This window comes from Porites lutea, chromosome 12 (assembly GCF_958299795.1).
Source record: "Porites lutea chromosome 12, jaPorLute2.1, whole genome shotgun sequence".
Taxonomy (NCBI): domain Eukaryota; kingdom Metazoa; phylum Cnidaria; class Anthozoa; order Scleractinia; family Poritidae; genus Porites; species Porites lutea.
Window position 1 is genome coordinate 18201424 of NC_133212.1, and position 22919 is coordinate 18224342.

Below are 22919 nucleotides of genomic sequence, written 5' to 3' on the forward strand. Positions count from 1 at the left end.
CATCCCCGCAAATTCGGCAAAGTGAGGCGAGATGTTGGACGTGAATATCCATAAGACTAATAAAGTTGTTTTGGCCTTGAAAAGAAAAAAGGCAAAGGCTCGTACTAATGCGAAAAAAAGTAATAACACGGCTCTGTGAGAAACCCGGGAGTGGATAGCGGAAAACGTACGTGTTTTGGACCTCGGAATTCAAAAATTGTCTACCAAAATTCTTGGTTGTCTACCATCCCCACATTCAACAAGACAAAAGTTAATCGATATGACAATCGAGAAAAAATATGTAGAACTTCGTAAAAAATCTGTGAATCGAAAAAATAATAAATACTTGTTCACCTACCGTTTGAAAACCGACTAAAATCTCGTCTGTGTATACATCGCGTTGTTTAAAAGAAGAAATAAGCTACAAAATGTGCTGAATATTCCACGAGACACTTCCAATATGGCTTTCGAGACGCTGTCCACTTAAAAAAATTGTGTATGCCTCATGAAACGTCTTAAAAATATGCCTGAGAGCCTCGAAACGATGACCATGATGACTCAGGCCTGATAATGACTGGTTCTGTCCGACTCCGTCCGCTGTTTTGAAAATGTTTGATCACTGGGGCGATGTTTTGATTTGTTTGTTGATAAACACAAGCGCGCCTTCCCATTGGTTGAAAAGTGTCGCGTGACCAGTTGGCCCTGTCCTTAAATTTAAGGATATTCCTGACTGTTTAAGGCTTTAATTAGCTCCAATTGAATGTGACTTTTTTTGAAGCTGTAACTCAGCCATTGCCTTTTGATGTTGTTGTTGTTGGAACACCTGCTATGGTTGTTGGTTTTCTAAGTGCATTTTCATCATCTGCTGTTGCTGCTCCTGTGCTTGTGTTTGTTGATTCAGCAGTAAGACCTGTTGTTGCTGTTGCATGGTAACAACATTTCCAAAAAACGTATGCCTTTCTTTATTAGCCTGTAGACGCTGCTCTTCTAAAGCTATCCTTTTCATCTCTATTTCATTCTTGGATTTTCGTCCTTCCTCTAACAACTCTTTTAGTACTGTGATTTTCCTTTTGTTGGGTTGCTTTTTTTCTTGCCTTTCCATTGCCTGAGTTCTGATGTCTTCAGCCTGCTGCTTCTCATCACATGCCGCCTTTTCTTTCTCCTCAGCTTGCCTTGCAAGATGTGCTGCTGCATCACTTGGTCCTTCATAGGTATCATTCAACAACTGCATGATCAAGCTCATCATAATCTGCAGTCAATACCAGTAGCTTTCTTTTCTTCTTTCTCCTTCTTGACAAAATCCTCTATCTATAAGTTTATCATACTGTGTACGTAGTCCACGCCGAGTTGTGTTTAATCCAGAATCGGGTATTCCATTCAAGTTACTTGCTATCTGATTCCAAATTTCCCCCTTTCTTTTGATCCTTTGTTAAATCTGTAGGGTTCCAATGATAGCACTTCTTTTAAAAGCAGAATATTGTGATGTCGTTTCCACCGAAAAACCTTTGGCTTCTTCCTGAGAAAGAATAGCATTTTCCTTAAAATATCAAAGAACCATAATCGTGTGCAAGACAAGATTTTTAACACCACGTGTTTTGAACGCCAATTTTGGCAAGCACGTTTATTAACATATCACACATACAACGCGTATTTGTTTAAATCAAATCTAATCCACGATGTGATTTTTATTCAACTTACCGTGTGCTGTCTCCCTCAAAACTTGTTTCGCTGACACTTCTGAAAAACAAAAATCAAAGACAACTTAGACCAACAAACGGTCTACACTGTATGACCCGACGAATTTACCTTAAATATCGTGTTAAAATGAACTTGCTCTTATCGATTTAGAAGCGTTATATCGATTAAAATGTTTAAAGAATAAATGTATGCTGTGTTTTTAAGCAAAACGGCATTCCATGTAACCATTAACAAGAAGACCTGAAGTCGGGGATGAAGACTTCCAATATGGAGGCGACTTCCGTAGTCTTGACTACAGATAGAGATGTCACAGGCTGACACTAACCTACTTCAGGTATTGGTATCGGTATTGGTACCCGATCTTAACCTCTCTATCTAACTAAGATTTGCAAAAATAATCAGAGATCTGAACGATCGCAGCGATTATATTCACACCACGTTACGAACTGGTAGAAATTCACGGTCCCTAAGCCGAAGAAGAGTGAGAGAGAAAGCGAAACGTTCACAGTCTCTGTCTCTTCAGTTGCTGTATCTCAACCTTTCAAATAAGCCGATCAGTTTATTGATCCTGCACATCGCATGGCAAGCGTAGCCTTCCATTTGTGTGCGGTGGTGTCACTCGTGCTCATAATTGTACCTCTCGTCGCCCAACAAGGTACTAATAAGGCTATAAATACACTTTATATTAAGAGACCCATTATAAAGTTACCGGTGAAATAGATAAGTGCTTGCTTGATCAATGAGCCACACTTCAATGCTGAATTCTTTAAGTTTATGAACATGCAAAATAGTTAAATACCGATACCGTGACATCAGATTTTAGTCCGCTATTTTAGAAGCAGGTACTTTTTTGTTTGTTGTCACTTTACACTTAGTGAAAAGTTTCTTTATTGAAGAAATCGCATCTTTCTAAATAAATGTGGTAATAAATATGACGAACTAATTTTCCTTTTAAAGCATCGAGAAGAATTCATGCATGAACGAGGTGCTATCATCACTCACTGTAGTAACTCGAATAACACGGTTTCTAAAACTGGTATGGGCTTAAATCGAGTGTAAGTTAAACGCAGTTTTACGTAAAACAAGCATTTGTGAAACCAGTTCTGGAACTGTTACTAATTATAAGAAGAACTTAAAAAATATCTCGAAGAATCTTGCCAAGAATGTGCCTCGCAAGCAAAATTGGAGGAGCCTTGGGATGCCAAGAGTTCCTGTGAATATAAAATAGTTGTTAAGATAATTATGAGCGATCCTTTCAACTGCTAATTGACCTTACTTTGCTCTCGTACTAGGCACTTAAGGTCATTCCTTAATAAAGGAACCTAACATAGATTGTAGATGAAACTTGGTACACTGATGTAACAAGTCAAAAAGATGATAAAAAAAGTAGTAAAAAGTGGGGGTCACGTTGCTTGTTTTGATGTCATAATGCTGACAAATGCGGCTATTTAGGACCCTTTGACAAAAACCGCGCGCAGCCCGAAATTAGACAAAAAGGAGAGGTTTTTTCGATGATGCATGTGGTATCGCGCAGAATTTAACTTTAATGTATCGTTTATCCACTTACGTACCAGAAAAATGCCTTTTAATGCCCTTTTATTCACTTTACGCTCCAAAGTAAAATTAAATTGGACACGTGCTATTCGACCCGTGATAGCTCAATCCGTACAATTTAGTAAAATTGCCAAAAAACTGAACATAGATTTGTGCCAATTTTTTTTCTCATCGAAAGAAAGCACTGTCCTTATTAAAATCATGAAATAAAAAATGGGGATCACCGTTCTCGTTTTACCGTTAGAGCTGCAGGAAGTACGCAGCAAATGCATTTTCTCCGATTTTTGAGAGAGGACTGGGGCAAGTTTCAAAATGGCATGTATGTGAAAGGGGAAGAAGCAAGAGTCATAATGGGAAGAAAGTATTAAAAAATCCGTTTTTACAGAATTTACATCGAGATGTCACATTTAGGACACAATGTGATAAAGGGAGCGTTTAGTAATCAAAGTGAGTAAGAACAAGTTTAACATCCACTATCGAGGTTCTCCGTGAGCTGAGGAAGTCGAACTCAGCAACATGCGTACTGCTCAGGTGGAAATCCAGCTCAAAAGGCTTCAGTTAAAAGTATTCAGGATTTATGTCTTGATTTTGATCTGGTCGTTATCGGAATCCTACCACTCGACGTTTTACGTGGACGTAAAGAAACCCATTTATTCAGAGAAGGCTAGACTTCTGGCTAATAAGTGATGTCTGTCAAGAAGACACTGAAGGAACCGATATTATTCCGTCAATAAATTCAGATCATTCTGCGATCATTCTTCTCTTCAACAATATAGACCGGCAAAAACATGGCCCTTCATTCTGGAAATTTAACGCTAGTCTACTAGAATGATGAAAATTTTGTACTTTTAATCAACCAAAGTGTTCCGCTTTGGCCAGATGAGTTTAAAGAGGTAATCGAAAAGAGTATTATGGGATTTGATTAAGTAGAGGATAAGACAGGTAACGATAAATTATAGCAAGAAAAAAGCTCGACAAAGAAGGCAAAAGATATCTGATATTGAAAACTCTCGCAAACTCTTGGAGGAAAAGTGCGGTAATAACCCTGCTACCGAGAATATTGAACAACTTGAAATTTTGAAATTGGAACATGAAAATATTTATGAGGATTTTCAAAGGCAGTAATCATTCCCTCGAAGGCAACTTGGTATGAAAAGGGAGAGAAAAGTAACAAATATTTCCTCAATCTAGAATCTCATCGGAAGGCTAAAAGTTCAGTTCGTAAGGTTTTTCTCGGAGAAGAATTGTTAGTCACTGACCCTAAAAAGATTTTAGGGGTTATTGAAGGCTTTTATTCTGGTCTGTATAAGAAGGATGATCTAGAACCTTCTGAAAATCTGATGAATATTTTTTTGGAAAATCCGCTCATGCCTCGTCTCTCTGTTGACGATTCTCAAGTGTGTTAAGGGAAGTTAACAATTGAAGAATGTGTGAAGAGCCTCAATTCTTTTGAACCCAATAAATGTCCAGGCAACGACGGGTTAACAGTTGGATTTTACAAATTTTTTTGGAACATAGTTGGGGAATTACTGGTAGCCAGTCTCAACTACTCTTATGACGTCGGAGAATTATCAAACTTACAAAAGAAAGCAATTATATATAATATTATTGGAAAAAAAGGTAAGGATAAAAGACACATATCTAACTGGAGACCAATATCTCTGATCAATGTCGATGCTAAAATAGGATCGAAGGCGATCGCTAAAAGGCTGGAATGTGTCCTGCCCAATATTTATACATTTTAACCAATGTGCATATGTTAAAGGCAGGACTATTTTTGATGCGGTTAGAACAGTAGAAGACATCTTAGAGTACACTGAGAGATTTAAAATCAACGGAAGATTGATAGCTATAGATTTCAAAAAGGCTTTTGATTCTGTAAGCAGAGAATTTTTTTTCGTACCCTATCTGCTGTTCGTTTTGGCTCTTCTTTTATCCTATGGATTCACACTTTTTATAATAATATTTCTAGCTGTGTTTCAAACAATGGTTTCGCTACCGCACATTTTGACATTCAGCGTGGCGTTAGGCAGTGGGATCCTCTTTCTCCTTACCTGTTTATTATCGTGTTAGAAACTTTGGCTTCAACGATAAAGTCAGACAATGATATTCGAGGTATCATGGTGGATGGTCAGGAGATCAAATTTGGGCTATTTGCTGATGATTTAACAGGGTTTTTGAAGAACGACAAATCTCTAAGAAAGTTCCTCGAACTTGTGTTGCAGTTTGGTAAATGCTCTGGTCTCGTTATAAACCATGATAAGTCGGAAATATTGTTACTTGGAAACTCTTTACCCGCGTCCCCCAACCTTAATCATACTCCTTTTAAAGACCTAAAGATAAAGATTTCCGTAAAGATTTTAGGGGTAAATTTCTCGTATGATCGCCGTCTCAGACGCAAACCTAATTTCGATGAAATTACAAAAATTATACTACTACATGAGAAATTTCTGCAATTTGATTGGCTTAGAGCAGTGGTATTTCAGCTTAATTTGAAATACCTACATGTGAAAATTACAAACCTTTTGCGGGTTGTAGTATAAACAAATAATAGCATGATTGGTATGTGATATTTGGCATAAATACCACTCGTGATATTTCAAAGTTGTCTCAAATTTCACTCGCCTATCGGCTCGTGAAATTACGTATAACAATTTTGAAATATCACTCGTGGTATTTATGCCAAATATCACTACAAATCATGCTATTACCTATACCCATTAAGGATAAGTTAAGAATTTGGAAATGGAGGGATCTTACTATCATTGGTAGAATTCAACTGGTCAAAACATTTATTATCCCCACTGTCTTATACCGTGCTAGCTTAATTTGTATGGATAAGGAATTTGTAAATGAAGTAAACAAAATTATATTTGACTTTATCTCCACACTTAACCTCCACACTTGGATTCTATTATTAAAACTCAAAGAATATTATGCTGTAAAAAGCTCGCGAGTGCATGAAGACCTTAGTAGCTGGAAAATTATTCTTCTTCATTACCTAAAACCAGTAGGTGGCAAATTTATCCTTGGCTGCAACTTCGATGTAAAAAAGCTGCCTATCAAGCTTCCGGGTTTTTATGAGGAATGTTTAAAGGATTTTTCGCGATGCTCCGCATCAAACAAGGTTAGTCTAGACAATATTAATGCAGTGGATATTTCAAAGATCAATCTGAGGAATAATTGTTATATCTTAATTGGTGGTAAAACCGTTTTCAACAAAAGATTAGTAGATAAAGGAATTGTAAGAATAGGGGATCTTATTGCTGAAAACAATGAAATCATAACGAGCAGGCTAAGAAAGTTAAATTTATCCCCATTGGACGCATTTCAACTTTTTTCAGTGATCGACGCACTCCCGAAGGACTGGCGTCTTGCGTTGAAGAGTTATGGATATGATCGCCTTGTTTCTTTCGATCTTCACGAGCAGACTCAGTTGTTCTTATCTGGTAAAGAAGTTTTATTAAGTAATGCTGACTCAAAAGGCATCTATAAAAAAATTAGAGACGGAGAAATTGTTCAACCAACTGCGCAAAAGAAATATGTTGAATTTTTTGAAAATGATGATTTAAACTGGAAAGAAATTTACAGTTTACCCCACTAGGTTGCCCTTGACACCAAGTCACGTGAATTTCAATATAAATTATTACACAGATATCTGGCCACCAATGATTTTTTAAACAAAATTGGTATTTCTTCATCACCACGATGTTCTCTCTGTGCGATGGGGCGGATGAATCCCTTGAACACCTTTTTGTCTCTTGTCTGATTACTCACAGTTTTTGTGCAGAAGTTGTTAAATGGTGTAGCAATCGGGGAGTGGTTATTAACCATCTCTCTGCTAAAGATATATTATTTGAGATAAAGGTACATAAAGACAATTTATTTATTAATCATATTTTGCTAGTTGGTAAGCAGTATATATATAATTGCAGATGCACGAAAACAAACCCTTTTTTACGGGTTTGCTTGGCAAGACTCAATAGCGTTTATCAATTAGGAACTATCATTGCCAAATCGAAGAATAAAATGTCTTTTCATTTATCGAAATGGCAAGCACTCTTGACAGGTGGTACACAATTGCCGACAAATACTTGTTAAGGTTTAGTAGTATTGATACTGTCGTTGTGTGTCGTGTGTGGTGCGTACGTGTGTGAGTTATTTGTGTATTATTTCTTTAAAAATTGTAATGTCGGTAAAGTATGTAAAAATTAATGTTATTATTGTAAGGCAAGAAATTGAAATAAACCTCGCCAAGAAACGACCGCAAGCATAACTTCCAGTAGCTTTTCTCTTCAGTAAACTTCATTTTAATAATGTTACTGAGATGCTCTTTTTTACGGCGGCCATCTTGTTATGCGCAGTAAGAGATGCGCAGTGCAAAACCAGCGAATCACCTTAAACCGGTAATCAGAAAGTTCCTTTGATTCGAAGGGGCACGTCGGAAATCACTTCAAAATACAAACATTACTTTTGTCCAATTTGCCGTTTTAAGCCCAAAGGATACGTATTTGGTCATACTCTCTCAGCTTTCGTTCGCCAGACGTAGTTAATCGATAAATTGATAATCGATATTAACCGATAGTCAGTAATCGATATCAATCATCGATCGCTTTCCGATATCGATCGATAGAAATCGATAAAGAAAAAACGGTCCCACTTCGATTAAATCTATGATGATTTTTATCGATTGTTATCGACTACTAAATATCGATTCCTATCGATTGTTATCTATCCGAAAGATTGTTATCGATGTTGTTAATTGATAATAATCGATAAATTTTTTTTTTGTGACTTCGATTTCTATCGATTTCCGATACCAATCGATATTAATCGGCCGATTAAATCGATTAATTTCCGATATCGATTTTTATCGATAAACTACGTCTGACGTTCGAGTCATCAATTATTGTCTTTACGGAAACAAGAACAGAATAGCCCACGTTCGATATAAAATTCTAACATGACTCCGAGGCTTTAGGGTCAAAATTGCAAACTTGTGTCTCAATTACCAGAAGAGAATTGAACACAAAGAAAACCAAACCAAAATATAGAAAAATGACTAGAAAGCCTCGGACTTTTGTTAGAATTTTAATATATCGAAAGTGGGCCATTGTATTGTTCAGACTGCTTAGAAATTTGACTAATATCAGTCGTTCTATATGATATAATAGGGAGCTTAAGCAACAGCGTTTTTGAGCGACGGACGTCAACCGGAAGTGGACTTTTTGCAGCCCTGGGCTGTGGTCTGGTTGAAACCCTTAGGTAAATCGTCTTTATAGGAGAAAAGAAACTCAGCAATACAAATTTGGTAGTGTCCAGGCATATAAAAAGGGAGAAGTTCTCACTTCCGGTTGACTTGCGTGGCTCAAAAACGTCTTTGCTTAAGCTCCCTTATGTAAATCTGCGTTTTACTATTCGCCACTTGCACATCTGCCATAATGCCCCCCGCCCCCCCCCCCCAAAAAAAAAAATTGCCAAACCTTTGCTTTTCATTCTCCTGACAATTGCAGCCGTCCCAAGATTAATTAAAAACAATGCTAGTGCAAAATGAGGTGCATTATCGGAGACTTGCTTGACTTAGTTGGTAGAGCTACAGTAGATCTAATCCTGGTATCGTGGGTTCGAATGCCACCGGTAGAAACAGCCGGATTAACCCAGTTTTTTTCAAACTTTCAGGAAAACCCACAAAAAACGAACGCGGCGACAAAACACCTTTAACCCTCTTACAGGCTCCGCGGTATAGTCGCTACTTTGTGTCAGAAGATCAACCCGTTAAACTGGCATGGGAAGCTACAGACGTATGCAAGATTCAGATCACTTGTATTGGAGATAAATTTAATGAGGGAGACGGAAGGGCCGTAAGAGAGACTTGTCAAGGTTGGAAAACGAAGAAGAAGACGAGGACAATAAAATTTTCTGATTTTCCAAGAGGTAGCAGGACCATGAATTGTCAGGCTAAATTCTGGGGGATAAACTCCACCAAGACGGAGAAGATAACTTTGACGAAAGTCTGTAAGTATTATTTTTCGCCTCATGTAAGGGAATTGGGATTCCGGAATCCGGGAAATTTTTTTCTTCTAAAATCAGGAATACTGGGCTTTGGAATTGTGAGTTCAGTGAATCTGGAATCCTATTAACGAATGGAATCGGGAATCCAAGTTCCACTGACAAGGATTCTGGATTCAATTCCACGCACTGTCTTGGATCACGTTAAATGAGGTGATATATTGGAGCTGCATTGCTGCTATACAATACTCTCTAGAATTTTAATTAGTGTAGGGGTACAAACCCAGTCGAAGGCACCAGTTTCTGGAGGTTCCTGTCAGTAAAGTGTTCGTTGAACGAAACATCGGGTGATGTCTGTTTGAATTAAGGCTTTTCATTTAGCTCTCTGCATGAAGTCTCAGCGAAAGATTTCAGGCCGCTGATAAACTGTGGTTATGTTTTCCAGTTCTTTTCCGGAACTTTGGAAAAGTCAAGTCGCATCACGTGGTATATGCAAACACTACTGTGATACTTCTCTGTAAGCCTCCAATGGGTTACCCGCCACCGAATATCACGTGGTACAAAAATGGCGAACCACTTTTCTTTTGCTGTGGCAGAAGCTTGCGAGATTCTGCTAAAACGTTGGTCATAAAGGCGTGAGCAAAAACGACTCGGGCGACTACCAATGTGTTGCCCTGAACATGGCGGCGCGCCGAAAAGGGCCAATGATAACCCTCAAAGTTCGCGGAGGTTAGTCATGTTTCTGTTTTCTCTTTCAATCTGTGAACTCCGTTCTCAAAAGTTTCATTTAATTCTAATTTTCTTACATTAAAGTTCAATTATTATTTGACCTTTTTAACCATTTTGGCGGGGATTTTGATCTTGAAATGCACTGCTTTGAGCTCGAACGGGTCCCAGATTTCAGGAGGCAGATCCTAATCTGAATCCAAGAGCTTCCTGTCCAAGGACAAAAATCTGAAACCAAAGCTGAGCCATACGATTCCTAACCTTGAATCGCTCATGCGATCTTGTTTTTTAAACTTCATTTGAAGACGGTTACTCTCTAACGCGGTCGGAAGACTGATGCCTTTTCGTTTTATCTCAGTAGTCAGTGACAACTTGTTTACCACAATTAAGTGAAAACATGGGAAAGAATGTCTAGAGTAACTGGTTTATTGCTAATTTGACAAATGAGGGGCACATTTCCTGCAGCTAAATAATTAAAAAGCGTATCCAAATTTCGAGAGAAAACGAAAAACCATCTTATTTGCCTCATCCATGTTGTCGAGCAATGTCGACTGAAGTCATGAACCAGAAAAGTAATACACAACTTGTACGTGGAAAACATTGGATTAGGGACTGGTCAAAAAGTTTAGGGGGGAGGGGGGGGGGGGGGTGGGCCGGAGCATTTGGAAATGTGGTTGATAAAAAACACATGACCCACCCCCTCCCTTCGGCACAAAAATGACTGACCCACCCCTAAAGCAAGGTTGGAAATTGCATGACCCACCCCCTAGTTAAATCATGGATGTTTGGTTTCCTCTTAATAATCCAATAAAACCTTGTTCTGTGCTTGAGAAAATTTGTTGATACACTGCTACAACCAATATCAAAATCACAAAAATCATACCTTTCACCGAAAAGACAAATGTGAAAAACCGAACATTTCTTGTTTCCATGGACGTTATGAGTCTTGACACAAATATACAGCAAAACAAGGGTATATTGAAATTGTCTGTCACAAAGTATATGAAAATTTCTAAAAAGACAACCCATTCCGACACATTGCTTGCCGGAAATGCTTAGATTAATCCTCAAAGAAAATTTCTTCCACTTCAATGGAAACCACTACCTACAAAACCATGGAACTGCAATGGGCACAAAGACAGCAGTTTTGATTCCTTTGCCAATATTTTCATGACATATATTGAAGCAACAACTCTAAGCAAAACTGTCTTTAGAACAACAGTTTGGAAATGCTACATACACGATATCTTTTCCCCATGGGACATGAGTAAACTAGACATCGAAGCATTCATTGAACAAGCAAAATTCAGGGCCAAAAAATTTGACACTGAGACTGCGTTTTTAAACACGCTTGTATACAAAGGCACAAGATTCAAGGAAAAATCTATCCTTGATGCAAAGACACGTTTTAAACAAACCGAAACCTTCTTGCACACACATTTTACCTCGTGTCACCCTCCAAATGTTAAAAAAGGATTTGTCAAAGGAGAAGACTTGAGAATCCTACAAAAAAACTCCTCAGAATCCACCTTTGAGGAAAATAATTCAAATTAAAAACAAAAACCCTTGATGGATGGAGGCTACCCACAATCTTTGATAGAGAACCTACTATCAGAAATGAAATTCACAAAAGGGAGTCTAAACTCCTAAAATAAAACAACAAGGAGGAAAAAGAAATATTGTCATTCGTGACACAACACCAGCCCTTAGAGTCTACTATAAAGGAGACTTGAATGAAAAACCAGAATCTTATACAAAACCAACAATAACTTCAATAAATTTTTAAAGAACCACCAATCATTTCCTTACAAAAAAGGAAAATCATTAAAGGACATGCTCGTTAGAGCCAAAAAAAAGGTTAACAGAGGGTTCCATGCCCGAATAGATGTGCGGCCTGTCACCCTTTGTATTTTCTCGCACAACAGGTTTGTGAGTATTTTAGCAATAATTCCAGCTGGCTGTGTTTTACATAACAAGTGTAGTCAACTGTCTCGTTAGTAGTTAGTGCCTATCTATGTAATAAAATAGGGTGACCCACCCCCTAAGGGTAGCTGAAAATTGCACGACCCACCCCTTGCACAAGGCTCAAAACCTCATGACCCACCCCCTCTCTGCTCCGGCCCACCCCCCCTATACTTTTTGACCAGTCCCTTACATGTATATCTTCTTTTACTTAGAGTTGTTAACAACGTTAAACTAGTAAATCTCTAAGCTCTTTAGTTATCCAAGCACATGCCGACACGATTTCCATAGACGATGATGAGGGACAAATTGTCTATTGTTTTTTCATCTCTCATTTATTTAGTAACTGTTGAAGTTAGAAAAAAGAATGTCTCGGCTTCTGATTGTAATAAAAGTAAAGTGAAATGCTATGGTGAGGCAGCGGATGGTTACAAAAACGGAAGCAACAAATCGGCCAGTTGGGGTAAGATACACTGATTTCTCTCTTCATTAATTAAGCCTACCTCATTATGCCTTCTGCACTGGGTTTCACTAGAACAAGATATGTTAATGCTTGCTGGTCCTTGATCATAATACTCCCCACACTCTCCCAAAAATTGAAAGAAAATAATAATAATAATGATAATAATAATAATAATAATAATAATAATAATAATAATAATAAAAAACAAACTACTAATAACAATTATAAAAAGCATCAAAAAGTTAATAAAAAAAATAAACTATCTAAAAACAATTCAAACTGATAAAAAGTTACTATATAATAATAATAATAATAATAATAATAATAATAATAATAATAAAAATAATAATAATAGAAGTAACAATAAATTCGGTTAACATTCACTTATGCCATCATAATATTTTAAATCAGGGCTTAAGTCGCCAAATCACATAATTTTTGTGTTTTTGTAGTTGTTCCGTGCTCCGGGTAACTGCCTTTTCATCAATGTACAAAGGCTAACGCTCAGGAGATTTTCTATTTTCTAGTTTTTTTGGAGGGGGGGAGGGGGGGGGGGGTCTAAAACACTTTCTTTACTCAGTAAGGTTAACTCTGACATTCACCATTGCGTCTTTTCAGCTTCATATTCACCCATGCTAATTGTTGGTAAAGAAGATGAGATTGTCACATATGAGCTGCAAAATAATTCATGGACAAGAAGATCGCTATTCCCAGCGAAGGATGTAGCAGGGCTAGAGTGCGACCACGATAAACGTCACATATACTGGTCAAACAGAAAAGAGATAAATGAACTCTCCTTAGTCACCACCTTCAGTGAAATATCTCCTTTTCATCTCGATCGCCTCAACCCTGCAACGTCACCAAATTCCCTTGCCTTTAATTGGATTGATTATAAGTTATACTGGATTGATGCCAAGGACATTTATCTCGGAGATTTGCGCAATTGGAGAAGAGTTCGACTAATTGAAGGAAAACTTGATATACCAAAAGCTATTGCTTTGAGTCCTTCAGATGGGTAAGTAGAAATTTGTACGGCGATTTTGAGTACATTTATCATAGGCAGTTTAATTTGCTATAAAGCAGGCACTCTAATCATCCTTAACCACTCTAATCATCCTTGTTTTGGAGTATGCTGTAGAAATTACTTCCTTTTCCTTTCTGAATGTCAGTGTTGTCATCGCTCATAGGGGGATTAGATTTTATCTAGTTCTGGTTCCTCTTTGTCTAAATGAGGGATTAGGAAAGCAAAATAGCTCGGTTTCTTTGGTGCACTTCGTCCCACTGGGTGTTAAACGTTTGTCCGTTAAAATATTGTTTTTTGTCAATTATTTTCAATCTTGATTCGATGAAAACATTCAATTGAGAGCTCATGCCAAGTTGGAAGTTCGATGAATTAGGTAGGGCTCAGGGGCGGATCTAGGGGGAGGGTGCAGGGGGTGCGCACCCTCCCCTGAGATTACCTGCGGTTTTCTAATACGACTGGTATTCTGCAAAACTATGTGGTTTATTGGTGTTGAAGTAGAGCAAGAGACGAGTGCACCCCCTCCTAAAAAAAATCCTGGATCCGCCCCTGGGGCTCTCAAAGCTGTTTTAAGGTCCAACATGTCATACTTCAGACCTTTTAAGGTTTTGTTGCTATGTAAGAGTGGTCATTGTGTCAGTAGCGATTTTGTGTGTGTCACACTGATCTAGTTTTTTTTTTTTATTCTTTTTCAAAGTTTTATTTACTGGGCGGTTTGGGGCCAAGTACCAAAAATTATGCGCGCAAGACTAGATGGAACAGAGAGAAAAGAACTTATTAACAAAAATATCTCTTTTCCCGAAGCCCTGGCACTCGACGAATCAAACAGGAGGCTTTTCTGGGCTGGAACAGACGAAACAAAATCACACGGAATAATAGAGTGGGTATCCCTAGATGGTTTAAACCGCAATGTCACATTCCGCAGTCCGGGTTATTATCCGTATAGTTTGGACATCTATAAAGGTTTTGTGTACTGGGCTGACCGGAGAAAGAAAGCTATTCTGCGCATCTCATCCAGAGGAGGTGAAGAAGAGATGGTCATTACCGGCTTAAAAAGGCCAGTGGGAGTAAAGTTTTGCAAGGAGCGTACCGAGTTTGAAAATAATCATGGTAGGACTTTAAAGGAAATTTATATCCTTACAATAGACGAGGGACTGGGCTAAGACGGGGCTAAGGTTGTTGCTGTGTTGTATTCTTTTGAATCATTAAAACTTTATTAGCAAAATCTAACTAGTGGTCTATTATCAATGCTGCGTTCTGATTGGTTGAGCTACCACTAGGCTATATGTTATAGCCCCCTAGTAGCAAAAAGCGCGGGTTTTTTGGCGGCAAAAAAGGATGAAAGTCTAGCTTTTAACTAGCTAAAATATTTATTATTCCCGATATATTTGACCAGCTAGTTTGATTTTACTAAAACAATTATTCCTCTCGCCCTCATGGCCTCTGAGTCAATAGCCCATTCGGGCTTGAGGAATTAACAGTTAATGAATGAGGCTGAGTATCTTATGAAGAATTATGGAGATCGAGGAGGGTGTTATCCGTCGAGGCCGTAGGCCGAGGCGGATAACACCCTCCGAGATCTCCGTAATTCTTCATATGATACGAAAGCCGAATTCAATAACTGTTTTATTATTCATTCAAAATAATTCCTAGTTTAAAAACATAGCTAAAACATGCTTACCTCCATCGATCCATCGATGTTCAGTTCATCTTCGATAGTGTACGTTTAGGTTTGTCCAGCTCCACAAATATTCTCCAAATAGCAGATGGCGCCCTTCGGGTTGTCTTCTTGTTGTTCTTGCCACGTTTTTAGTTATTTTTTTCGCCTAGTTCTTACTCTTGAAACCAGTGAAATGTCCGCCATTTTTTCAAGTTCACAACCAAAACAACTCAACCTCGTCCCCAGGTCTTCTCGGTTAACGGTGCCTTAACCTGCGAAAACGCTGCATTTTTGACGTCATTTCCTCGTTAAAGTTAAATTTCTTCCAAATTTGGTCATCAATAACTGGTTATGGTGAATTAAACGTGTGCTTTTAGCCAATCAGAATCGGGGAAATACTTTGAATGAATAATAATAATTGTTAAATACATAAGTTCTGATGAGCTGTACGACATGATGTAAATAATGTGAGACTTTTTGTGAGGATCTGTGAAGTTATTTTAAATGGCTTTCGTTTGGCCACATTTTATCTAAGCCAAGAGACTATAAAGGGGACAGAGAGGGCATCCCCCATATACACCCTATTCCATAGGTAATTCGTCTCGAGTTATTTTTATAATCGGGACAAAGTTACCTCGCGCGAGGCGTGGATGTTTCGTGGAGGTTTCGCATGACCAAACGCCGTGCAAAACATGTCGGGCGAGAGGCAATGAAAGCGTAAAAAGATCGAGAGCATTCCTGAGTATTGAAGCGAAATGAGTCGGCGCTCACCTGGGAAAAAGGAATCGCTGGACTCTTTGACAACCCGTGCAATCAGTTTAACTCGAAGTTGTCGTAACCTCAGTGCTTTAATAAAATGAGAAAATTCGCCGGTCTATTGAAACCGGTCGTTTGTACAATTTAGGGAGTTTAAGATCCAACCACGCGGACGACAACTAGAACGTCAAAAAAAAAAAGGTTTAATTAGCAAAACAACAACTTCGCACGTGCAACACACTTTTTTGTTCATTTCTTTCCCGTTTTTGCACGACTACGACGTGAAAATGCCTAATTTCGCGTTTTATGGAGGACGTAAATAAGCAACGACGAAATTTTATTTCTCTTTCTGAGCTTGAATATGGTCCCTTGAAATTCAGCTTTAGGAGGGTTCGCCTACAATTGACAAAGTAAGTGGGTAGGAATAATCGCTATAAAGACTAAAAAAAATAAACATCAAACCAGAAATTGCTCTCTTCAAACTGTAAATTATAAATGATCCTGAGAGAATATTCAGTGTGTTAAGGATTTCCCTGCTCTACTGTCAGCTCTATACAAGAGAGGAAGGGCCATTCTTTTTTAATTTCGGTTTCGCTTACACAGCTTTCGCAGAAATCTCGCTGTAGTCGTTTTCGTCGACAAAAGGAATAGCAAAATCGCTCTCCGTGTCTTCACCCATTTTGTTCTGCGTCATTTCGTGAAGGACGCGTGGCTCTCAGCGTGGGTCATCCATGCGGAACACATTCGCGCTATGTGATTGGCTGTTGTCTAATCCCCCTTGAGATCTGTGGTGTTAAAAATAACTCGAGACGAATGACCTATGGAATAGGGTGTATATGGGGGATGCCCTCTCTGTCCCCTTTATAGTCTCTTGATCTAAGCTGAATAGAGTTAAATTCATCCTGTTTCATGCTTAGCTCTAAAACGTTTACTTTTCTGCTTTGGCACTTAAAAATTCCTTTTGCCCAAAAACGGTAAAAGGACTTAAATTTTGTCCTTAGGATAACTTTACACATTCCACTTATGACATAATATTTTATAAGCATAGCAACTAATTATATCCAATGTTTGCTCAAATATGGTGTACAGAATATATGAGAACAGTTTCTGGTGAAAAGAAGGATGATACTAGGTTTTCGTAATGAAGTAAAAATACACGTTGAGGGATTACATTTAATCCCCTCCCCACCCCCCCACCCCCACAATTGACCTCCTGTAGCTTTAAGTTAATTGCCTCATTTTTGTTAGGGAGTCCTTGTGATCAGAACAACGGTGGTTGTGACTACCTGTGCGTGAATCTACATTTCAGTAAAGGTCCAAGATGTATGTATCAAAAAGATATGAACCTCAAAGGTGATGGTAAAACATGCGAAAAAGGTGAGTGTTTTGTTGGGCCACTTAAAAAATATATCTTTGTCAGTGGCATGCTACGACACATTGAGTTTTAAAATGCCTTTTATGTAGGGTCCGAAATTATATTTGTACAGCCGATTAAATATTATCAGTTATTCGTGTCGTCATACCGGAAAGGTATTTTTTAACTCTTTTCTCTTGCTGGTACGCTTACAGTTACCAGCGGTAATTCCGAGAATGTAAGCAAGACTGAACCGTCTGCCCTGTCTAAGAATACTTGTTTGAGTCGTTTTACCTTTGTTGTATACACTTGATAAAACGTAGCTTTCTCCGTGGGTGGCGCTTACTACTATAAGTTGTAAATAGGCGATATCTGAACTCAATAAAGAGATGGAACTAATTATGATATTAATAATCTTTTGACTTCCAGCAGGAAAGAACAATGTTATTTTCGTCGTGATTATTGTAGTCGTGATTATTGTCGTCGTGCTGTTGTTGGCGCTGCTACCAGCGGTGTACATTATTGTTAAGAAACACTTCTCACACTTCACAAAAGTGGATCAGAACGTTAGGGAGGACATAGGAGAGGAGCCCGCCACTGAGCGCACGGGTTTCCTACAAGAAAATTTGCCCCCATCGTTTGATGCGTCAGCAGTGTTGAGTCAACAACTTTGCAATGCTGAGCCTTTAGGAGCTGGTGAAACCGAAGAAAATTCATCGGTCAGAGTGAGTTTTGGCTTGGTTGTTTTTTACATAAAAAAAAACGTTTCTCGTAAGTCCCGGTGATATTTCGTGTAGGTAGCCATATTTTAAAATTAACTAGAGGATGGTTGCGCGGGCCTAACACACGAACCATCGGATCTCACTGGATTAAGTCCGATAATCCTCTCTTGGGCGACTGGCCCCAGTGCATTTTGTTTCGCGAACTGATGTTTCCATTGTATAAAATAAGCACCTCATATCTACTATCTCGTCACGGGGAAGTAAGTTATGGGAGAAAACCGCCACTATAGGGACAGTAGGCATGCCGAGAAATGAAAGTGTGCGAGGTCAACCGCCACCAAGGGATGTGGGAGGAACTCTATTGAACTGATCAAAAGGCGAGCAAAACCCGAGCAATTCTAAGCAATCGCGAGTGCCGCGACGCATCACGCCACTGACGCGCTGGCTGGGCACGACGGAATATTTAATAACCTGAGTATCAGGCGTTTCTGGGAATACAGTAGTATTGCTTTCACTGAATGAATGAAAACACGGTTAATATAAAACAGCCTTATTCTGACCTATACTGACTACCTAGATTTTAATAAAACAGACCCAAAACACATTTGTTTGGCCGCAGAGGGTCAAGAGACTTCGCCCCTTTTTTACGCTACTTTGTAGAATGTAAACTCTGATAAATGCAGAATGATTGATAATTATCAATCTACCTGGTCAATTTCACTCCCCCCACCGATGCAACAGCGTAGTTTATTTAGAAACTACTGATGCCCTCATTCATCTATTGTTTCCATTAAAGTTAAGCCGATTTTTTTTCTTTCAGTTTCAGAGAGGAGAGTTGGCGATTTACAATAATTATCATAGAGTGACAACGGTGAACCTGACAGCCGTGAATACGAATATGAATACAACCTATAATTATCACGTGGAACTTGAACAAAATGGAGGAATGACGGTTGTAGGAGACAATGCAAACATCAATAATTACCATCAGCCACCTAAGAACTAATCAAATGCAAATATATTCCATCTATTAGTAGAAGAATATATTTCCGCTGGTCGGCTTGATGTTGCATTCATTGGGGGGGGGGGGGGGGGGGGGGGGTCACGAGTTCACGAATATCAATTTTGCGTTTCATGTTTCACAAAACCAATATTTACGTTTTCACGATTCTTAAAATTAGAGGTCGTATAAAAGTCAAAAACGTTACGTTAGTCCCATTTTGTAAAACAGATCGCTTCGATTAAGTTAACTAGAGTTTTACAAACCTATGAAAAAAACTTTACTCGCACAGTTCGCCCATTACGCGTTGTTACTGCCCTCATAAATGTAAGGGAATCATCGTCTGACTGTACTGATGAGTGAAGTTACATCAAAAGACTCAAAATTGAAGTTAAATCAAGCCACCACATGCTTGTTAGGTCAACTGACCAAACTTACTATTTATTTTCTTCAATTGATCCTTAATGTACGTGTAAACAATCGAGAACTTTGGCAGTTCATGTTTCACCAAGTGTACTACAATCACGATTCACAGAACAGTTTTTCAGTATATCACGATTCACGAGCGCCAAAAATGGTCGATCACGGCGTCACGAAAATACCCTTGCTCCCCCTCTTCATTGTACTTGTACGCGAACGAGAACCTCAAATAGTATCGCGTGGAAGACTGATGGAGGAAGACATAAACTGATTTGCAGAAACCATGAGTCAGTTTTTTTAAGAATTGCCTGCCAATATTTTGACAGCAATATTTAGAAAGAAACGCTTCTTTTCGTGTTTTGTGAGACTGTATATCTATGGATATGGACAGAGTCATTTACTCCTCTTCTTTCAACTTATAGGTTGGTCAGTGGGACAATTTCCAATGGCACAATTACTACATTCATTTGGTTATGTATTCAACGGAACATAGGCACCGTCCGACTTAAGTGAGGCATCGTGACCTTCTTGTGCATGCCCGAAATTGTATAAGATGGCCAAATCAGTCTTGAGTCGCTCCATGTAAGGGGATCAAAGACAGTCTTGGATTCTGGATTCCACGCTTCGGATTCCGGATTCCAGGTACTGGATTTCAGTCTATGACAGTGAAACTTGTATTCTGGATTCCAATCCTTAGTAGGATTCCGGTTTTTTTTCAGCTATATTGCGGGTCCCAAAGCCCGGGATTAATTCCGGATTCAACAAGCAAAATGTTTCCGGATTCAGGATTCCTCAAGCAAAAATTTCCCGAATTCTTTTGCATAGGGCGACTTGAGAGTTGAAATCGGGATACAAACATGAAAGAAAAAAAACCGTAGCGTTTCAGTTCATGCGCCCTAATGAATCTGTTCATAATTCCAACAACAGCTATTCTGAAACTTGCATATATTCATTTGGTTAGAAAGATTGTTTGAAAAAGAAGATCAAAAATTGATTTGAAAATTGACTGGACAGGCTTTTGTCTCCACTCAACACAGGGGATGAAAGTTTTTAATCATTTCCATTGAAATGATTCTCAGGTTCAGTCCATGATGGTATTCCTCTGTGTGTGTCCAAAAGATATGAATCTCCAAGGGAATGAGAAGACATGCAAAGTAGCGCAAATAGTACCTCGAGGTAAGTGTTTTCTTGAAGCACTATAATCTTTTTCAGTAGCATGTTACGACAAATTGACCTCCAAAACCCGCCTTTCCGGTTTCCAAATTCTATTTGTACATCCTATTCTCAGTTATTCATGTTTTGGACACATGATAAAGGTATTTCTTGTACTTTTTTCTCTGATATTACCGCTTTTAGGGAGCGTTCAATTAAGCGTAACGTAAAAACTTCAAGGGAGAATCATTTTCGGGTAGATTGCCTCTTTTTAGCGAGTAGGGTTTGATACATTTTTGACTCATTAACAGGAGAGAGCAAGGATGAGCCATTGGGTTTAAATGGGCTAACGGTGAGCATTGTCGCTGTTGTGGTATACTTACTCGCACTGCTACGTCTAGGGGTATCCATTCGCCTCCTACACCCTGGGAAAAAGAATCCGCCACCGCTACCGCCCATGGTAAAACAGAACGTTGAGGAGGACATGGGAGGGGAGCATACCACTGAACGCACGGAGTTTATGCAAGCAAATTCACGATCAACTAATTTGTCATCTGTGGCAGATCAGCAACTTTACAATGTAGAGCCTTAAGAAAAATTCACAGCCAGAGATAATTCATCATTCAGTGCAAGTTTTCGCCATAGGTTAATGATAACGAACTGGGTTCCGTTTCTCGAACGTCCCAGTCCCCTCTCGGGCCGGTATTTTCCGTGACGGGATAATAGTTATGGGGTGTGAATATCATCAAAATGCCGCGACTGGGCCAGTATATTTTAGAAACAGAGCCTAGAGGATGGTTTGCTCAGGCCAAGTTCATTAAGGGACGAACCATTATTATTATTTTTGTTTGTCGGGGCGCGGAGGGGAGGGGTGGAACATTTTCACTTGCAAACACTTTTTTATATGCGGCTCCTGCTGCAAACATTTTTTTTTTGTCTCCGTCCTCCTGCAAACAGTCTTTTTACTTGCATACAATTTATTTCAGTGTTTATGGCCTCTGCATACAATTTACTTCAAAATTTTCCAACCCCCCCCCCCCCCCCACCAACCCGTTAAAAAAATAATGGTCCGTTTCTAACTGTGGGCCAGTTCCACAAAACTTATCGTCGAACCTAACCGAATAAAATCCGACAATCATCCCAGAAAGTGAACTGGCCCAGTCGCGGCATTTTGATGATATTCACACCCCATAACTATTATCTCGTCACGGAAAACTAACTTAGTGGAAACCACGACTTCCAGGACATGCCGATTGTCGAGGGTATCCGTCGTCAATAGCCACGAGATGACATGGGAGGGCGAAACTTCGAAGTCAATTCCACTGACCTCCTTTGAACTGGCTATGGCGCAGGCAAAATCTGAGCAATTCTAAGCGAGGGCCACGATGCAAAATGCCACCAGCGCGCAGGCTCGACTTGCTGGCACTGTTTCCCGCGTTACGGGCTAATCACTTATGACACATTTGTCACACTTTTTTATCATTCTTTGCCGCGTTGGTCACTTCAAGGCTGCAACTATAAAGTGGTTCGCCTACATTTGGAAACGTACCTCAGTCCTTGAGGCATTGGCGCCAGGCTAGGCGGGAAAAATACACTTGGTCACCGTACTAAACGCTTCCATAGTGGTATTCCTTGTTTAAAGTCGGTGCGTCACAATTCACCGACGATTTTCGGCGCCATTTTGACGGGTACGGAGTGGGAAATTTTGGCCCGGTTACCAAGCTTTAACAAATTTTCTTTGACTTCATCTTGGATATTGTGGCTTACGGGATATTGAAAGTACACAGATGTTCTTGTGTGTGGTAAAAATTATCCCAAACCGTGTTCAAATACACCAGTTTTGGCGCAAATAGCACAAAAAACCCGATAGTAAGAACTTGGGTTAACCTCATTAGACTGAAATTTGCTAGTTGGGCCTCCTCTCAATAAATATAAGGAAATGTTTAGCCCAACCTCGTCCGGAAAAGAGGTTGTGTTTAGCCCGAAATTTGAAGCATTTTCTTAGTTTCTAAAAGAAAATTCTGTACACTTGAGTAAATAAGATAAGTCAACATTCTGGACCCTCTTTGGAGACATAGGTGCCTTATAACTCCAGCTGAAAATTATGTCATGATTTACACATTTTACAATAAGTTCTTAGCTACAAAGTATATTCCTTCAGAAAATACGAACCTATTAAAAACCTGAATAACCTAAATTCAGTTGTGATAATCACCATTTGAGTAAGAGCCTGTTTAGGCTAACTTGGGAACTGATACAGGTTCTTTCTCGCGGGTTTTTAATGTCTACGATACTTACAAACCCAAAACAAAAGTCAGTTTTATTCAAGCAATGATTGAATTATCCCAAAGCCCCGCGCAACACGGACGCTACATCGTTGGATCCTTCATCTTGCGTTCGTTTGCACATCCTGTTGGTTGCGAGTGGTTGGGAGTTGTCCAGC

The 22919-nt window shown here is 39.1% G+C and overlaps 1 protein-coding gene across 1 annotated transcript; it reads left to right on the plus strand.

Annotated features, from left to right (window-relative positions):
- Window positions 1-1995: 1995 nt before the first annotated feature.
- Window positions 1996-21068, plus strand: LOC140953812 (uncharacterized). The gene is made up of 11 exons (XM_073403194.1): window positions 1996-2332; window positions 8911-9246; window positions 9686-9969; window positions 12272-12391; window positions 13010-13406; window positions 14110-14522; window positions 17077-17205; window positions 17612-17907; window positions 18725-18859; window positions 20404-20500; window positions 20788-21068. Exons 3-11 carry the CDS (start codon window positions 9921-9923, stop codon window positions 21066-21068), a joined length of 1917 nt encoding a protein of 638 aa, XP_073259295.1. The 5' UTR covers window positions 1996-2332; window positions 8911-9246; window positions 9686-9920.
- The last annotated feature ends 1851 nt before the right edge of the window (window positions 21069-22919 follow it).